General features: G+C 39.6%; 1 protein-coding gene across 2 annotated transcripts in view; it reads right to left on the bottom strand.

Moving 5' to 3' along the window:
* Positions 1 to 445: 445 nt before the first annotated feature.
* The window catches only part of LOC131253315 (omega-3 fatty acid desaturase, chloroplastic-like), a 40,964-nt gene continuing 24,579 nt past the window's right edge, over positions 446 to 16,830 (bottom strand). The window contains exons 2-9 of one of the 2 annotated variants that reach the window (XM_058254275.1): positions 3,494 to 3,859; positions 3,322 to 3,411; positions 2,328 to 2,394; positions 2,126 to 2,218; positions 1,821 to 2,006; positions 1,622 to 1,702; positions 1,235 to 1,372; positions 446 to 1,126 (exon numbers count right to left, since the gene is read on the bottom strand). In XM_058254275.1, coding sequence (XP_058110258.1) covers positions 935 to 1,126; positions 1,235 to 1,372; positions 1,622 to 1,702; positions 1,821 to 2,006; positions 2,126 to 2,218; positions 2,328 to 2,394; positions 3,322 to 3,411; positions 3,494 to 3,859 — 1,213 coding nt within the window. In that variant the 3' untranslated portion in view covers positions 446 to 934. Of the gene's footprint in view, positions 1,127 to 1,234; positions 1,373 to 1,621; positions 1,703 to 1,820; positions 2,007 to 2,125; positions 2,219 to 2,327; positions 2,395 to 3,321; positions 3,412 to 3,493; positions 4,275 to 16,830 lie in introns of those variants that run through there. The other variant, XM_058254274.1, reaches the window with a different exon arrangement.

Consider the following 16,830-nt stretch of genomic DNA (forward strand, 5'->3'; position numbering starts at 1 on the left):
AGCACTCCAGCTCATCAATCCTGAGTAGAGGATACTAACCCTTCAATATTTGACCACTTCTGTTGAACGTTGGCCATTGTTTTCTCTCAACTGTCTATTAGTTGGACACCATATGGAATGGTTGGGACCTTTCAATCTGGAAGACTGCATCCATGGCAAGGCTCATCAAATCACTGGTTTGGACAACTGAACCATGGACAGAATCCCATGCTTCTATAATCCACATGACAGCAGACTATCATGATTTGATTGTAATGAAAAAATGGGAAGAGAATCACAACCATTCCTCTATTTCGCTCGGCTGGTCCATTTAATGGATTTTTAATCTCTAAGTCAAGGGATTGAGGAGTTGGTGTGCCATCATCGGAAAAATTAAAAAAATAATAATAATAAATTTTTATTTTTATTTTTTTTTTTTAAAAAAAAAAAGGAAGGAAAACACAGCTGAAAATAGAATCAGGAATAACTTAACTGTTTTTTTTTTTTTTTTTTCAATTGCTTACAAATAATTTCATTTGACCTAAGAATGACAAGATGGTGCTTTTGGTCCCACAAATAAGGAGGCCATCTCTAATCTCAAGGTTAATAGGAGAAATGAATTCAACAACTCACAAGATGCACCCTAAACAGCAGAGACATTCAGATATTTGGCAGGACAGAAAGCGATTCATTCCAATGCAAGGTTAGGGCATAGAAATTGTAAACCACATAAGGTAGGATGCTGCTTTCGACTTTCCCACCACTGATATTGATTCGGCATGGGAAAGTCGGGAGAAGTGTATTCCAACCACTGGTCTTTTTTATTCTGCCCCACCAACCCAAGTGCACGGTGGAACAGACATCCATCAGTTCTGCCAAAATATTAGAACACTCGTGATTCAGGGCACACCCAAACAGACTCTTAAGGGTGTCGGTTCATCTAGTATCAGCAGCTTTACTCTGATTTTTTCCGCAAGGCTCCATTAAAATGAGGGTCGGTCTGATAGTACACAATGTCTCCGGTGTCGCTAACATAGTGGTCGCTTTTCATGCTTCTCAGTAGATTCCCAATCAGGTGAAAAGGCAGCGGGCCTGATTTCTTCGGCTCCCGGTAGTACTTCCCAAGCACGGGCTTAGCTGCCTCCGTCTAAAATAAAATTTCGCAAAGCAAAGATTATGACCAGAGAAGCTATTAACAGGATTGCAATTGCTTATGGGGTTTGTACAGGTGAAAAGAATGGAATTGAGCACTCACTGCTTCTACTAAGTTGTAGTGAGGTATTTGGGGGAAGAGGTGATGTATCACATGAGTCCCAATATCATGGTGTACGTTGTTAATCAATCCATAGTCACGGTCGACTGTTGTCAGCCCTCCTCTCAGATAACTCCATTCCTGTGAGAGATGCATATGAAAAAGGGATATGAATATCTTAACAACACATACCTTCCAAACATTTATACAAAATAAATAAATAAAGGGAAAAAAGAAGAAGAAGGCAGCAGTATTGAAGACAGATTTGGGTGAATGGCCGTTATTGGTTATTTTTGTTGAGCATGGAAGGCTTTCAACAGGGATTAGTGATTTGAGCCACATAAGGGTGTAGTTACATAACATTTCTGTAATAACGGATGAAATTCATACCTTCCCACGGTACCAAGGAAGCTTATCTTCATGGCCATGATGATGCAAGTAAGTCACAAGATCCAACCACATAACGAAAATCTGCATTTTAAGTGAGTTCAAAAGGTGGTTAACAATCAATGAAACCCACAAGATGCCTTGCAAGTACATAAGAAACTCATTGAGAGAGAGAGAGAGAGAGAGAGAGAGAGAGACCTACCCAATATGGCACAACATAGAGCTTAAGAATTTGGATGGGACCCACCACACATGAGAGTCCCACAAGCAAGGCCACCATAGCCGTCCAGCATAAGGTAGAGGTCATCACATCCTTCCTCTCATTGGGGAGGAACAAGTCACTGTTCGGGTCAAAATGAGAGCCTTTCTTTCCTGGACTTCTTGCCCACTGAAATACAACCACAACAGAAGGTAAACGAAGTTCAATATATGATGAGATCACTAGCCAATACAAAAAGAATTGAACTATTTTGATCGATTTGTTTGCCCAATGAACTAAAAACTTACCAGGTAGAAAGGGTATGCAAGCATGGGAAAAGGCACTGTAAACCGTAGTATGCGGGTGGAATCATCTAAACTCCGGTAGATTTTCTCAGACAACTGCAAGAAAGAAAACACACTCAATATTTTGGTTGAAAAAAAGAAGAAAGAAAAGGTGATTATATTTAGAGAAAGGGCAGGCAAGAGAAACACAGGGAGAGATGCGAACCGGATGCCACGATTCATCATTTTCTACGTGCCCATGGTTCTGATGGTGAGTCCTGTGACTGATTCTCCTAAAATTCATCACAAGAACATATAACATTTAGAACTTGAAAAGACCAAAATCAAATAACCATGTTGTAGAACTATATACTCAAGTAAATTGCAGTAGAACCCCTAACATGTTTGTATTGTGCCACAGCTTAGCCAGCTCTTGCTGATTTTCTAGTATTCCACTCTAAAACATTGGTCACATAATTAAGTCGCATAGCCTTCTAAATGATGATAATACCTTATAGATGAATTTTTTTAGTATCATTTTTGCAAACTGAGGAAAATGTCCACGGGCCTCTTGGCCATCTTGGAGGAGGGATGCCTCTGACCTTTCCTTTTCTGAATTTCAAGTGCGAAGATTTTGTAATGAATCATCTACTTTGTGGGTGGAATGACAAACAGTTATGAAAATCATGGGTGTGGAAACTGGAGAACTTTGATGCATTTCATGGAAATGCTGTGCTGTAAAATCCATTTAACATATTCACATTGCAATAGGAGGTTGAGCTTCAATTGGGTTTTTTTATTTTCACCAACAGACATATATCCGCCTCAAACAAATCCAAGTACGACCCAAACCACCCCCAAATGCAAATTATTGGGAGAAGAATGCCAAAATAGCAGTAGAGCAACATTTCAGCAGATCACTTACAGAGATTACAATGAAAGAAAACACTCAAAACTACATTGATACAAGTAAATGAACTCTAGCATCCTCAACCAAAGCCACAAAAGCAAAAGAGATAAGTGGGAATTTGGGTCCTATGGTTTCTATAAAATCTAGGGAAAGGAATACTTCCCATCAAGTGGCTTTGATCATAGAGAACAGATCAATGCCAGAGCTCCGGTGCAAATAAGCAATTATCGAAGACTACGAACAATGAAATTCTCCATAAATCTCTACTCAGATTAATAAATAGATAGGGAAAAGGTGGGAGAAAGGATACCAGCCATGATAAGGTACAAGAATGGATGAATGCAGGAGATGCCCAACAACACTATTAAGCTTTGGGTTATTGGAGAAACTCCCATGGCCACTGCCAAATTGAAATACAAACGTTATTTTTAAGAAGAGAAGAATCAAAGGATGCAGAAAACTCAAAAAAAGTGAGATCTTACCAATCATGGCCAAGAACAAAGAGAGCCCAAAACATGGTCCCCTGCGCAGCCCAGTAGATGGGCCAAACGACCCAATTGTTGAAGTAAGCCGCAGTAGCCGCAAGTCCCAAAACCACAGCCACATCACGGACCACATAGCTCATAGACCGCCAGGGGTTCTTGATCCAGCAGTGCTTTGGGATGGCGGCCCTGATCTCGCCTAGGCTGAAAGGAGGAGGTGAGCTTGGATTGAATTCATTGGATGATTCAACGCCATCGCTGGCGAAAGCGCCCAATTCTTCCAGCTGTTCATTGACAGGCGCTTCACGCAGGGGAGCGCTGACATTCAACCCCCAATCTCTCTTCTGAAGATGGGCATTGCCGTTCCTTTGCATCAAAGATGGAATGAGATGAGACTGTTTCCTGTATTTATCAGATTTGTAGAAACTCGATCTGAATTTAGAAGCGGAAACAGGACTCGTATTGATATTAGGCTTGGGAGGGAGCGGTCTCAGACACGAATCCGATAAAACTAAACTCGCCATTGATGATAAAAACTTAGAATCTGAGGCTACAAAATGAAGGAAATATATGTATTTATATAAATATAGACGGAGAGAGAGAGAGAGAGAGAGAGAGAGAGAGAGAGGCTTTTCTTTTTTCTACTTCTAAATGTGAGAACCTCTCGTTGTGTATGTGGTGTTTGTTTTGCTTTCGTTTCCTTCTCTCTCTCAGTGATTGGGCATGTGGAGGGAAGAATTGCAGATGAGAGAGAAGAGATGGGCGTGTGGTTTTATAGGAAGGCGTTTGGGTGTTCTCAGTTTTCGTGTTTTGACGCAAAGGCCGCCGGGTCTGTTTCACAGGTTTTAGGTCGGCACGTGTGGAGAGGTTAATAGAGAAGCAGGCCCTCGGTTTTGACTTTTGACCGACTCTATCGCTTCTATAGGGAATCGCGCGCTTGAGTTCAGTGGGAGTGTCTCGTACTCCAATTTCTTGTACCTCCGGCAAATGCAGGCAGGGAAAACGTTTTGCCACCGACCACCGACCACTTCCGATAGTTGGAAGCTTGGTGGGGCCCACTATTATGCTTGCGACATACCGTCCTGTATATCCGTTTTGCCAGTTCAAACTACTCAAAAAGAAGGCAGATTCAAAACTCAGGTAGCCGATAAAGTAGGCAGTGAAATGCCGACCGTTGAATCTTGTTGAGTTGTTTATAATGTTTATATACCATCCAAATTGTTCATAATGTTACTTACAGGAGAATGAATAAAAAATACAAAAATATTAACTTGATCCAAAATTCTGTGGTCACTTGAATGTTTCAGTGGTAGGCATTGAATCTATGCTAATTTTGGAAACATGCTCTAAGATGATCAGGCCAAACCGATGGACGGAATGGATGTAACAAGGATGTCTCCTATAGCCATGGATCACTCGCAAAAATTACCTGTCTGTTTCAACTGGACGCGGACTGGGCAGTACCTCACCTGTCCCGAATTCGAAACAGGCTGGGGCTTTGAGTGACCCACCGATATGTAAGGGTTTATCAATGCCGTCCATCCATTTTTTTCCATATTGTATTTTAATATTTGCCCAAAAAATGAGGCAGATCCAATGTTCAAATGGACTCCACCATAATAAGCAGCGGTGATAATGACATCTATGGCTGAAACCTTCTTACGGTCCATTATGATTTTTATTTGCCAACCAACTTGTTATTAAGGTCACCTAGATGAAGGCAAAACAAGAATAATTTTTAACGGTGAGAGATTAATCCCCTCCTGCGTGGTTCCCATGAGCCTTGGATCTGCCTTGTTATTGTACCCTAAATTGATATGGAAAAATAGATGGACAATGTGAATAAGCCCATAGGATCAATAAACTGTGTCCCTCTTAACCTGTTCAACTAGGGTTGTACACTTACCGAGTTAGCTTGGTTAGCTCGCTCAACTCGACTCAAAAAAGCTCGAATCAACTCGGTTTGAAATTGAGTTCGAAAAAATTTCGAATCGAGTTCGAGCTTGCCCAAGCTTGACAAGACTTGGATTGAACCTAACTCATATCGAACTCGGATCAAACCCAATTCGAATCGAACTTGGATCGAACCAGTTCGGTGACTCGGTTACTTTAATCCCAATGTTGTTCACGAAGTGTTTGATGAAATGACTCAACGAAGTGTCGGATGGTGGGAAGGAAGGTATGTATACGAAACTAATACTTTTTTTCTTGATTTTGATGTTGCCTACAAAGTGCTTGATGAAATACCTACTACTATTTTACATATGGTGAGAATTTAAAGGCGCAGTCAATGTGTTTGTGAAAATGATGCATAGGCAAATTCGGCTCGATCTTGGCTTGAACTAGCCCGAGCTATTGACCGAACCGAGCCGAGCTGGCCAGTCAAGCTCGAGGATTGAGCCGAGCCGAATTCAAGCTGGGTAAGCTCTGTTCAACTCATGTACACTTCTATGCTCAACTACCGAGGGGGAGGCAAGACATCCGGTTAGAGAGAGAGAGAGAGGGAGAGTGAGTGAGTTATTTTATCTTTGGGCAGACTATGATAGTTGGTATGCAAGCGTTCAGGAATAGGTAAGAGGAATCTACGGTCTAAAACCAACACCCATGGATACGACAACACCGAAGAATTATATGAACTTTGGTGAAAGAAATTTTTTCGTCTGCTGAATTCAGGACCATTTATTATTTCTTGTCCGCCCACCAATTGAATCTCCGTCAATGGTTCTGTTAGAAAATCAAATCAACGTCCCTTTTGGGTTTGGACCATCTAAATAAAATCAAAGACTTTTTTTTTTTTTTCCTACTTTGATCTTTCATTACTTGCACGTGTATAACATTTTTTTTAATGCTTGCATTTCAGCCATCACACGCTTGGAAGCACTAAAACTTTTTTAGTTTTCTTTCATACTCTGGCAGAATGCAATACGATGCTTTATTGCAACCACTCAGGAATTGCACACGCAATACACATTAACTAAAATTGAGCTAATAAACTGTGGATTGAATCACTTTCAAGTCCTGAACGCCGATCAGGCACCACCGCTGGCATGTGTTGGGCCCTGTGGTGCCTAATGTGCGTATGTGTTTAATATCTATTCTGTTGATCCATTTTTCACCCTCATTCTAGGGAATGAACCCAAAAAATGAAGCAGGTCTGAAGCTCAAGTGGACCACACCAAAGGAAACAGTGGTGATTGAACATTTACCATTAAAAACTTCTTAAGGGCCACAAAAATTTTGGACTGAGCTCATATTTGAGTTTTCCCTTTATCTAAGTCCAAGTGACCTTATGAGCAGGTTGGATGACAAATAAACATTACCTATGAGCTTTGAAAAGGTTTTAACGATGGGTGTCATTATCCCTGTGTCTTATCAAGTGGTCCACTTAAGCTTTTGGATCAATTCATTTTTGAGTTCATGTCCTAAAATGAGCTGAAAAAAAAAAAAAAAAAAAGAGTAAGAGGGTGATGTGGATATAAAATACATACATCACGTTGCCCCTACCACATTCAACACTTCAACACACCACTGCTGGGGTGGTCCTAGCAATGCCACCTAATCCGCATCCCTATGTCACCATCCCAAATTACCATTAACACTTGTTTGTTGAAATAGGACTATCAGATATTTTTCATTTGTATACGTTCAATGAATTCCATCAATAATATACCATAGCCCTAAGTCCCAATCCCTACCAACCATATACACTTATTTATTGAAACAGGACCATTAGATAATTTTCATTTCTAATTGTTGTTGTCCTTTTGAACACAAAATCTGGTTACGTGTGATGCGTGCGGCCATGCTGAACCGGCTATTCAGCTCGATTCCAATTGAACAACTTTGACCTCAAGTGCTAGAATAGACAAATACGTTTGAACTTACCGTACATGGCTGAGTTATGAGAAGAATGATCGCCTATTCAACCACTAGTAAGATATGTTTAAAATGATCAGACAATTATCGGAGGGTAAGGTTCATCCTCTGAGAATGGGTGGTTTGTCCTCTGGAAATGGGTTACACCTTGCTTTCTATATTAAAGGACTTTCATAGATAAAAGCAAAACGAAAAGAACACACTTATAGTCAACCGCAAAGAATAACTTCAAAGCACTCTTATGTGAGAAGAACTGCTCATATTACAGTAGAAATTGTCCAATGTATAAGTGTAGACTTGAATTACAACTACTAGATTACTGCTAGTCCTAATGTAAGATTAGGCTATTGGTTACGCTAAGGAACATGAAATACAGATTATGCAAAAGAACATAAAGGATAATTGCTCAAGTTGATTGGGTTGGTATGAGACATTTTACTTTGTTGAACTCTTCTACTATTTATAGACCTTCTTGAGATAATCATCTAGACGTTTCTTCTCATGTTCGATAGTTCAATCGATTACAACAATTGCTTTAGCACCACTCCGGCATTCCAAACTCTTCTTGGACACTTGTCCCGGTAATCACCTTAGAACCACTTTTCTTTCAACCACGTTTTGTCTTTCACTACTCAGCCACACTCTGTCTCTGGATGACGTATATTACCTAACCAGTGCCAACTGTTACCTCTGCAACATGCACTCGAAATATCTTCGAAGATCTTATGTATGTTATATCCTTCTCGTGCAATGACACGTGTCCCTTCTTAAGTGCCTCTTCCAGGAACGGTCAAAAATAGGATACAATATTGCCCTCCACGTCGCTTCAGCTTTGGCGAAAAAGGTTACAAAGACGGTGGTCCGTTGTTCAATGCAATAAATGTTGTCATCTTTCCTTTCATGCGTCAACTCTCCTATTGACTTTGCTCGGCCTAGGCAAAAACTGAATGATAGTTTTGCTCTTTTCTATGGTTGTCATCGTGACATGTAGCAAATGATCGAATTATATGAGGAATCATGATCATCCTCTCATTAATGCACATGCTGTTGACCGATATATATGCAATTTCGAATCAATTTTGATTTTTCTATAACTCTTGCTCTATATGCTTCTTCTTCTTCTTCTTCCCAAACTCTTTAAGACACAAACTTGCTACTACTGTTACCATGGTTGCTTTTTCATCTTCTGGTCCTACAATCTTCCATAAAGAAAATCTCATCCGAGAACTAGACACTTTTTCCTCCACGATCATAAACGATATCCACTTCGATGACTCCGTTGACCAAAATAAAACATTTCTTTCACTTGGACCGACCTTCCACTAAGAAGTTACCTATCAAGAAATCTCATCGGTGGATTAATTTTTTCCCCAGCTCTCCAGGCGAGAAATTAGTACTTCAATATGAGTTCTCAGATCCTGTGACTACCTTCAAAATTTCATGAGCTTGGCCGAAACAAATGAAAGGATGGGCAGACTGGTACAATCAAGTACTTTAATAGCATGGTGATACATGGAAACAAGTCGGTATCTATAAATGCATCAGGCTTTCCCTTTTTAATATACAACATATACTCATTTTCGTACTTCTGCTTCGACATTTTGGAGTTCCTCAACCTACACTTTTCATTTTGGATTTGGCCCCATGAGTCCAATAGTCATGGATGTATGTGCTTTCACTCATCTTCTTCCTTTTGGCAAAGTGGTTTTTCTAAGTTTTGTCCAAGATGATGATCACTACTTTGTCTTTTCAGACAAAATTGGAAGAGCATATTTCAACTTCATGTTTAATCAATGCAATAAAAGCATAAAAGTCAGTGATCAAGAACATACAACATTCCTATTAATGTAGATTTGTCGTTATGTACTCTGTGTGAATGCCATACAAATTACAAAGGAGTCCATTCATTTGGTCAAGGCGCTAGCTCAAGGACGACAAGTAGCTCTTGCTCGGTTCATGCCTAGCCATTTGTATTGCTACATGTCTGAAGCAACAACCAAAATGTTTTTACCACAATGGTAGACCTCTATGGCTACTCTAAATATGGTTTTATGAATATTTTCACTCCTTCACCTGCAACCCTGTTACTTCTACTCTTTATACCTCTTTCAGTCAGTGCAATATCTTTTACCACCGAATCATTCGTACATTTGCAGAATGTATAACTTCTTCTTTTCACTTCGCTCTGGTATGTCCAATAATTCTTTCTATCCATTCCAAAATAAAGAACTCAGCCCATCCTGGTTCACCGAGGACTCTGAACTAACTTATTTTGACAAAATCAAGCAATGAGACAACTTGGGAGAGTTGATTGATTTGTAAAGACCTCCCCTATGGTGGCACCGTGGAAACTTGTGTCAAAGTAAATGCAAGGGTTGAACAATACTATCTCAACCTTCTTGCTCGTCAATTCAGTTTAACTCAATGCATTCTTTATCCCTTCACTCATAAAACTTCTAACCAACCCCCTCATGAGTGCCCAATTGTGGAAATGGTTAGCATTTATTAGACTTCCCATAGTAACTTTCAATCAATAAGCGCTACTCTTATGTTGTCAGTCATTCAAATTCGACCACACCAGATGATCACTTTCCATGATTTGTGGTAAAACTAATAGAATAAATTGGTGACTGAGCCTAATGAACTCATCATTACTCGGCTTTACTCTTTAGAGATGGGGAGAGCTCAACTTATGGTGGAGAAAAAAAGGTCATCGATCAAAGAAGCTACTAAAAAGATCGCATCGAAACTAGCTGCATCTCCAAGTTAAAAAAATAAGACGAGCTCAAAGAATAGCATCAATGATGACCACCTCTCCATCAACGACAATAAGAATGGTCAATCCGGCATCACCCCAATGCAAACGTCAAAGAGTTGCTACTGCTAGCCCTTCTTAACCAGCACAACTAATTCAACCTGCTCCATTTCTTACAACTCCTTAGGTTGTGAAAGAGAATTTCAAACCTTAAACCTCGTTCAGGTCCCATTCCTGCTACTCCTATAGTTCCTATCATGCTAGTTGTGCCAATAAGTTCCTCCACAACAAGTAAGACGTACCGAACTACGAGAAAAATTTCAGATATTTCTCATGCAATCAAGGTTGTTCATGCCTTTGAAACATAATATAAAATAAAATTCTGGCCAGGAATATCACCTTTCAAATATTCTTGAAAAATGAAACAAGCATATAAAAGGCATGAAGGTGCTAGCTTCAATCGAGCTTTAAATAAATGGATGAAAGAAAAGGAAGGGTTGAATAATCCCAACTTTCTTCTTGATTATCTCAAACTATGTCATCCCAATCATCCACCTTTTCCTCTTTGTGCTCGTCCTTTCATTGTGGCTATCCATAATCCTACCAAAATTCAATCGATGACCAACCAATACTCTACTTTGATTGCTCGATCTGACTTGGACAGATATTTTCCTTTCTTTCATTTCGTGTTATTATCTTTTCTGGTTTATCTAACATCTCCCAGAGGATTAATGGTTGCTGAAAGACAATTCATTCCTGAAGCATTCCCTCCTTTTCAACAGATTGAAGGAACTACCATCCATGCTACTATAGATGATTCTATAAATCTTGGAGCAGAACTCAGTAGCTCGGATTCTAAAGTGACTATAAGCGATGCATCTCAGCATGAGGAAAACATCCCTGGAGACACGGAAATCATCTGGTCATTGGAGCCTTTTCATACTTCTCCCCATTCTAAAAATCCATCGACCATGCTTGACCAAGACAGTGATGAACCACTTGTGTTCACACCATGGGATATTCTATAAGGTACACCCCTTTATTCTACTCTTGGATCAGCCAAATATCTTATATCATCATTGAGTCTTGTTGAGCAACTTTCTTCCAAACACATTAATCTTAGATTAACAAGAAGAACCAAATTGGTCAGCTAATCTACGGAAACAACTTCCCCTGGCCGAGAAATGACCAGTGATGCTACTATGGTGGACTCAAACTCTTTCACCATATATAGAGTTGCACTTCTTTAGAACTAGCTCCTGCTCCCATACCATCGCCGATTGAGGCAGAAACAACAATCCCTTAGCTCTTAAGAAAATATTCCTTGTGGAAGTTGTGTTATCTTCTCTCAATCGAGCTCTCAGTGGAGATATCACGATGACCGAGTCTCTTCTGCCTTCCCTAGAGTTTTAACAAATCAAGGATGAAATATAAGCTCTCATTCATTTATGGGTCATATAAGTTATTTCTATGGGGACGATTGAGAGACTTGCGTTTCTTATCCAACACTACCAAATACTTTCTCAATCGGATGGGACCATCTCGACCAAAGTACCGGTACTCCATGAATTTATGGATATTATGCAAGAGTATTAAGAGATCAATGTTACAGTTGAGAGAATCCAAGCTGAGCACTCGGCCACGAACCTTGAGGTTACAGAGGTCAATGCTGCCAGAGATAAGCTCTCTACCATATATGCCAAGCTAAAAGAGTAAAAAGTGAAAGAGGTTGTTCTCTCGATTGCAACACTAGAGGAGCAATTGGTATTATTAAAGAAACATTGTGAAGAGGTCAAAAAGGTTTGTAAGGAGTGTTGTGGCAGCAAATATGACCAAAACTCAATTTTCTCTGCACATCAGAATACACGTGCACGCACGTATCAAGTTATACATGTGGAGTTTTTCGAAAATGGAAACTTTTCTACAGTTATTGTGCTGACATCTTCAGAGAATTTTCCCTTACATCTCAGCTATCCACCTTGACAAATCCTAGCTGCACAACCCAGCCGTTTTAGGGTTTTCATATGCCAAAGGATAGCGTAGAAAGAATCTTTTCATTTCGGTATCGTAGCAAAATCTCCACCATTCTCTGGCCTTTATAAGCCTCATTATGTATCTTGGATGTCAAATATATGGCTTCAGAAATTTCCTTCGCTCTGACTATGAGATCTCATATGAAATCTCGTGGCTTCAAGAAAACCAAGTCGAGAGAGAAAATCTCACAAACCATTGGTATTTTGTTGATCTTTGTCCAAATGGTAGGTCCCACAAGGTCATTACGGCCCATTCAGTTCGTCCAGTAACATTAGAATGAAAGATTAATGCTCCAATTGTAAATCACCATTTGCAGGGGCATCATCTTTCCCATTAAACTGAAGATAACCATCTCCTAATATGAGATGTCCAGTGTGTGGTCCTCAGCACCAAAAACACATCTATTTTGGTAGATTGTAGCCATGCAATCAAAAGCCCAGGTTACCATCTCAAGCTCTCATGATTAAGAGCCATGAACTCGTAACTAATCCAGCGATTAGTTGAGATAGAAGTGTCTAGAAATAAGTTAATAAAGCCCTATAATAGGCTATATTTTAGGGCACCCTATTTCAAAAATAAAATGTAAAAGAGAGAGAGAGAGAGAGAGAGAGAGAGAGAGAGAGAGAGTTGACTTGGGCTGCACCGCACGGGTCAGCTCACCAAGTCTTCTGGGCAATTTTGTCCGAACTGGGATGTATTTGGGCTGAGTCCTGACTCTGTGAAGAGTCCAAAGAAGCTAAGGAAAGGAGAATCACCCTAGAGGAGAGGAAAGCTCGGTCATCTCACTGCTTTACTGCTGCATCTAGATGATGGTAGAGAAACTGAAGTCGAGTTGAGGTCTGATGTTAAGTTTCGAGATCATTTTGATATGTCTGGTTAGTCTGATTAGAACCAGACTCTTTGCTGGTCTATCTAGAGACGTTACGTGAATCAAATATTAGTGTTCTTCATCCAATAAAAGGTGGGTTCGATGGCTAGGCCGACCTCGGGTTGGAATCCGAGTTTAAGCAGGTTGCATCTTGGCTCACTAGGTTAACTCAATAATCCAAAAAGCCAAGTTTCTGTTGGGCTCAGATCTGGTATGTGGCTAGTGGAGCCTCTTGTTCGTCCACAAAGTCTGAAAGAGAGGAAAGAACAGAAGGATGGAGAGTTAAGGAGGGGAGTGTTGTAAGTCGAGTCTAGCTCAGTTGAGTTAGGTCGGGCCTAGCATCCATTATTAGACTTCCAGAAGAGGGGGAGAAAGTGCGATAAAGAAGGAAAGAAAATGAAGAAGAAAGCAAGAAGAAGGAAGAGGAAGCCAATGGGTGTTCGACTCGCTGGGTTAACTCAGGCAAGTTGACTTAGTGAGCTGCCAAGTTAGGTCACTTCAGGGATGTTTTTGGTCCAGCAACTCAGGCCTGGATCGAGCTTGGTATAGAGCTTTGGTAGAAGCAGCAATTAGGCCTGTCGGGCTCGGATTCGAATCAAGTTGGGTGGAATTTATCCTACCAAGTTGACTCATTGAGTCTTTTATCGTTTGTGGATCGATTTCGGTTAGTGGTTTCAACATCAATAGCTGACTCAGTCGGGTTTAGATCGATTATGCTTTGGTTCGTGTTCTCTTACCAGATCATAGCCGAGCTAAAGACTAAGTTGGGTCAAGTTGATGGCCTAGGTGTTGTTGTTGGACCTTCAACAGATGCGGATGCAAGAAGGAATGAGAGAGACTGAGTGTGTATGATTTGGTGCCGCACAGAGCGGCTGCCAAGTCGACTCAGCTTGACTAGCATTAAGACAGTGGTGTTGGTTTGAATCTGGTCTAGTTTAATTTGGTTTAGTTTAGTTCAGTTTAATTCCGACAACGCCAAGGAACCTTAACTAGGTGATTCACTAAGTGTGGTTTGAGTAGATAGCCAAGTTCAGCTGAGTTTAGGTGAGTTTAGGCGGGTTCAACTGATTTCAGCCAAGTCGAGATCGGGTTAAGTCCCGCGTTGGAATAACTCAACTGATCGAAGTATATTACTCTGTTTGGGATTGTTACTCTTATTAATTTTTAGTGTTTGAAATGATTATAATGGGGGAGATTGACAAATTCTTAACCCTTAGGTCTAGATTCACCACACTTAGACCTCAGATTAAGTCGAGTTGGGAGCTAAGTCAACTTGAGATCAACTACCTCCCTACCCTCTTGTGTTGAGGTTTATATCTGATTATTTAATTAGATGTATAACTATGGAACTTGTATTTCTCAAAACCCTAATCTTAGGATAGATTGTAGGTCAAAGTTCACTAGATTACATAATTAAGACCCTAATGTTAATCCTAACCGTAGATAGTTTGTAGAACTTTGATCTAACAGTACAATTTCATAATTCGTGTTAGGATTTGACTCTAAGGGTGCATGCGTTCCCTAGCAACATTAGTAGGCGATTCGACTAGTAAGGTGATGACTTTTCCCCTCGGGCTTTCCGCTTTCATGTTGGCTTAAGTAAGTTTTTATTTTAAAATCTTAACTAATAATTGATATCCTTATTTCATGATTACTTGTGTTGTTATTGGGATAGATCTTCAAATTATATGCTCAACATTTATCTTGTATAAAAACTTACATATTTCACTTGGATATCTTCTTATACTTGTGGATTGTCTATGAAACTTGAATTATTACATCAATTTGTGGAAAACTATACTTATATATGTATATCCAAAATTTAGGATGTAACTTGATTGATTGTGATTACAATGGACCCTCAAACTAGTAGTCATTTTATGCGATGGATTAAATGAAATTTTATCATGGACTTACCATCTTATGAATCGTTTGTGCCTATGTGGCTTTTGAAGATAACTCCTTTTTTATCGCATCCTTTGATGAACTATTTTTCCTCGTGGCTACGACTGAATATTAGCCCTATGTGGCTTTGATGGATTATTTTCATATAATCCCGAGTTGGTAAGTTGCACTTAATAAATTATGATTGGCCACTAGTTGAGGAGGTTACCATTAAACATCCTAGTGTTTGAGTCTCATGAGCTGGGGATGGTAGTATGGGAGACTATTCCCAAGCTGTTGGCCTATATTAGGTGATGACCCTCCCATAATGACCTTTGAGCTTTCTTAAATTGGTTGTTTACAATTAGAATAAAAACGGCTGAGCTAATTATGCATTTATAACATGCGGACTTTATCGAGTGGCCGATATAAGACACGGGGTTCTGGGGTCACTATGGGTTATACCATAGAGTCCGGGTGATCATAAGTTATCACCCTATGCATTCGAACTACTATGGGTTATCCTTTTTGCATGGACTCTTTCGGGTGTCTAGTTCTCCTTGGGCGTATCCTAGAATACTTTTCCAAGATACTAGTTCGCCTTGAGTGTCTTCGTTGCATGATCTTTTCTGGGTGGGTAGTCATCTTTGGGTGACTTTTTACCAGTTGGATGTGCATCCTTAGGTTTGTGAGCATATGTATGCATTCATACATTTAAATAAGACTTCTCCAATATTTCATACGATGTTAACTGCTATTTTTGCTTGTTTAAAATATACCAAACTAATGCGACAGTGTATAATCTTGAGAGAAATTCACACTAAGCTAGCCACTCATTATTTGAATATATAACCATACAAGTAGTACAGGTGATTTAAATGATACTCATATTCAGATTGATGGGGAGCAGGGTGTAATTATCAGGGACGTATGGCTGTATCTGCCCAAGAGAAGCCGCGTGCTTTTACAGCTCAAGTCTAGCTACAATTTTATCTGTTTCATGTGTAAAATTACTTCCTTCTTGTATTTTTTAGCATCGAGACATTGGTTTGTATAAGCCCTATGGGTAGTCGTTCGTATATTCTGAATGTGTATGAAAATTTTTTTTATGCTTAATTTGTTTTCGCTAAATTACTTACTTTGAAAAGAAAAAGAAAAAGAAAATACATACGTGAAGTTTGGTATATCTTTAAAGGTTAACACTCAGGTTTTGAAAAATGAGTACTAAACTCGGGTTATGAAAATCGAGGCGTTACACTCAACCAACCTTAGCCTTGTTGGATATAATGGAATCCATAGCTCTTAATCACATTTCATCTACTTCCTTCAATTCAATCAACATGGCTTCTGTAAACTCAGTCGGGTTAAACCAGCCTGATATGTAACCCTTAGGGATGGCACAATAACTTCTAGTGATAGTACTGCATCATGCTTAGAAGTAACTGCAAAAGCACTATACCCTTTTATTAGTTCGAGGCGAATTCCGATAAGCACACAGGGCTTCAAATAACTTAGTATGTCATTTGTGAGGATTATCCTCAACCATCTTTCTCAAAATATTTTTCATAATTTTATTACTAGCGTCAGCTTGGCCATTAACATGTGTATGGTAAGGCGTTAAATGTAGCATCTTAATTTGATACTGTTCGATCATGGCTTTAACTTCGTTGGACGAGAAAGCTACATCTCGATCCATGGTAATAAACTCAAGAATTCCAAACATATGGATAATATGAGTCTCAATAAACTCGATGATTTCTTTATGATCGACTTCATTTACGGGTTTTGCCTTTACCCATTTAGTGAAATAATTGGTGGCCAATATGATGAAACTGTCTAATTTTGATGAAACAGGTGGATTTGGCCTATTAAATCAATAGCCCACCATTGAAAAGGCCAATGCTTAAAAATAGAATGAAG

The sequence above is a fragment of the Magnolia sinica genome, chromosome 8, assembly GCF_029962835.1.
Source record: "Magnolia sinica isolate HGM2019 chromosome 8, MsV1, whole genome shotgun sequence".
Lineage (NCBI taxonomy): Eukaryota > Viridiplantae > Streptophyta > Magnoliopsida > Magnoliales > Magnoliaceae > Magnolia > Magnolia sinica.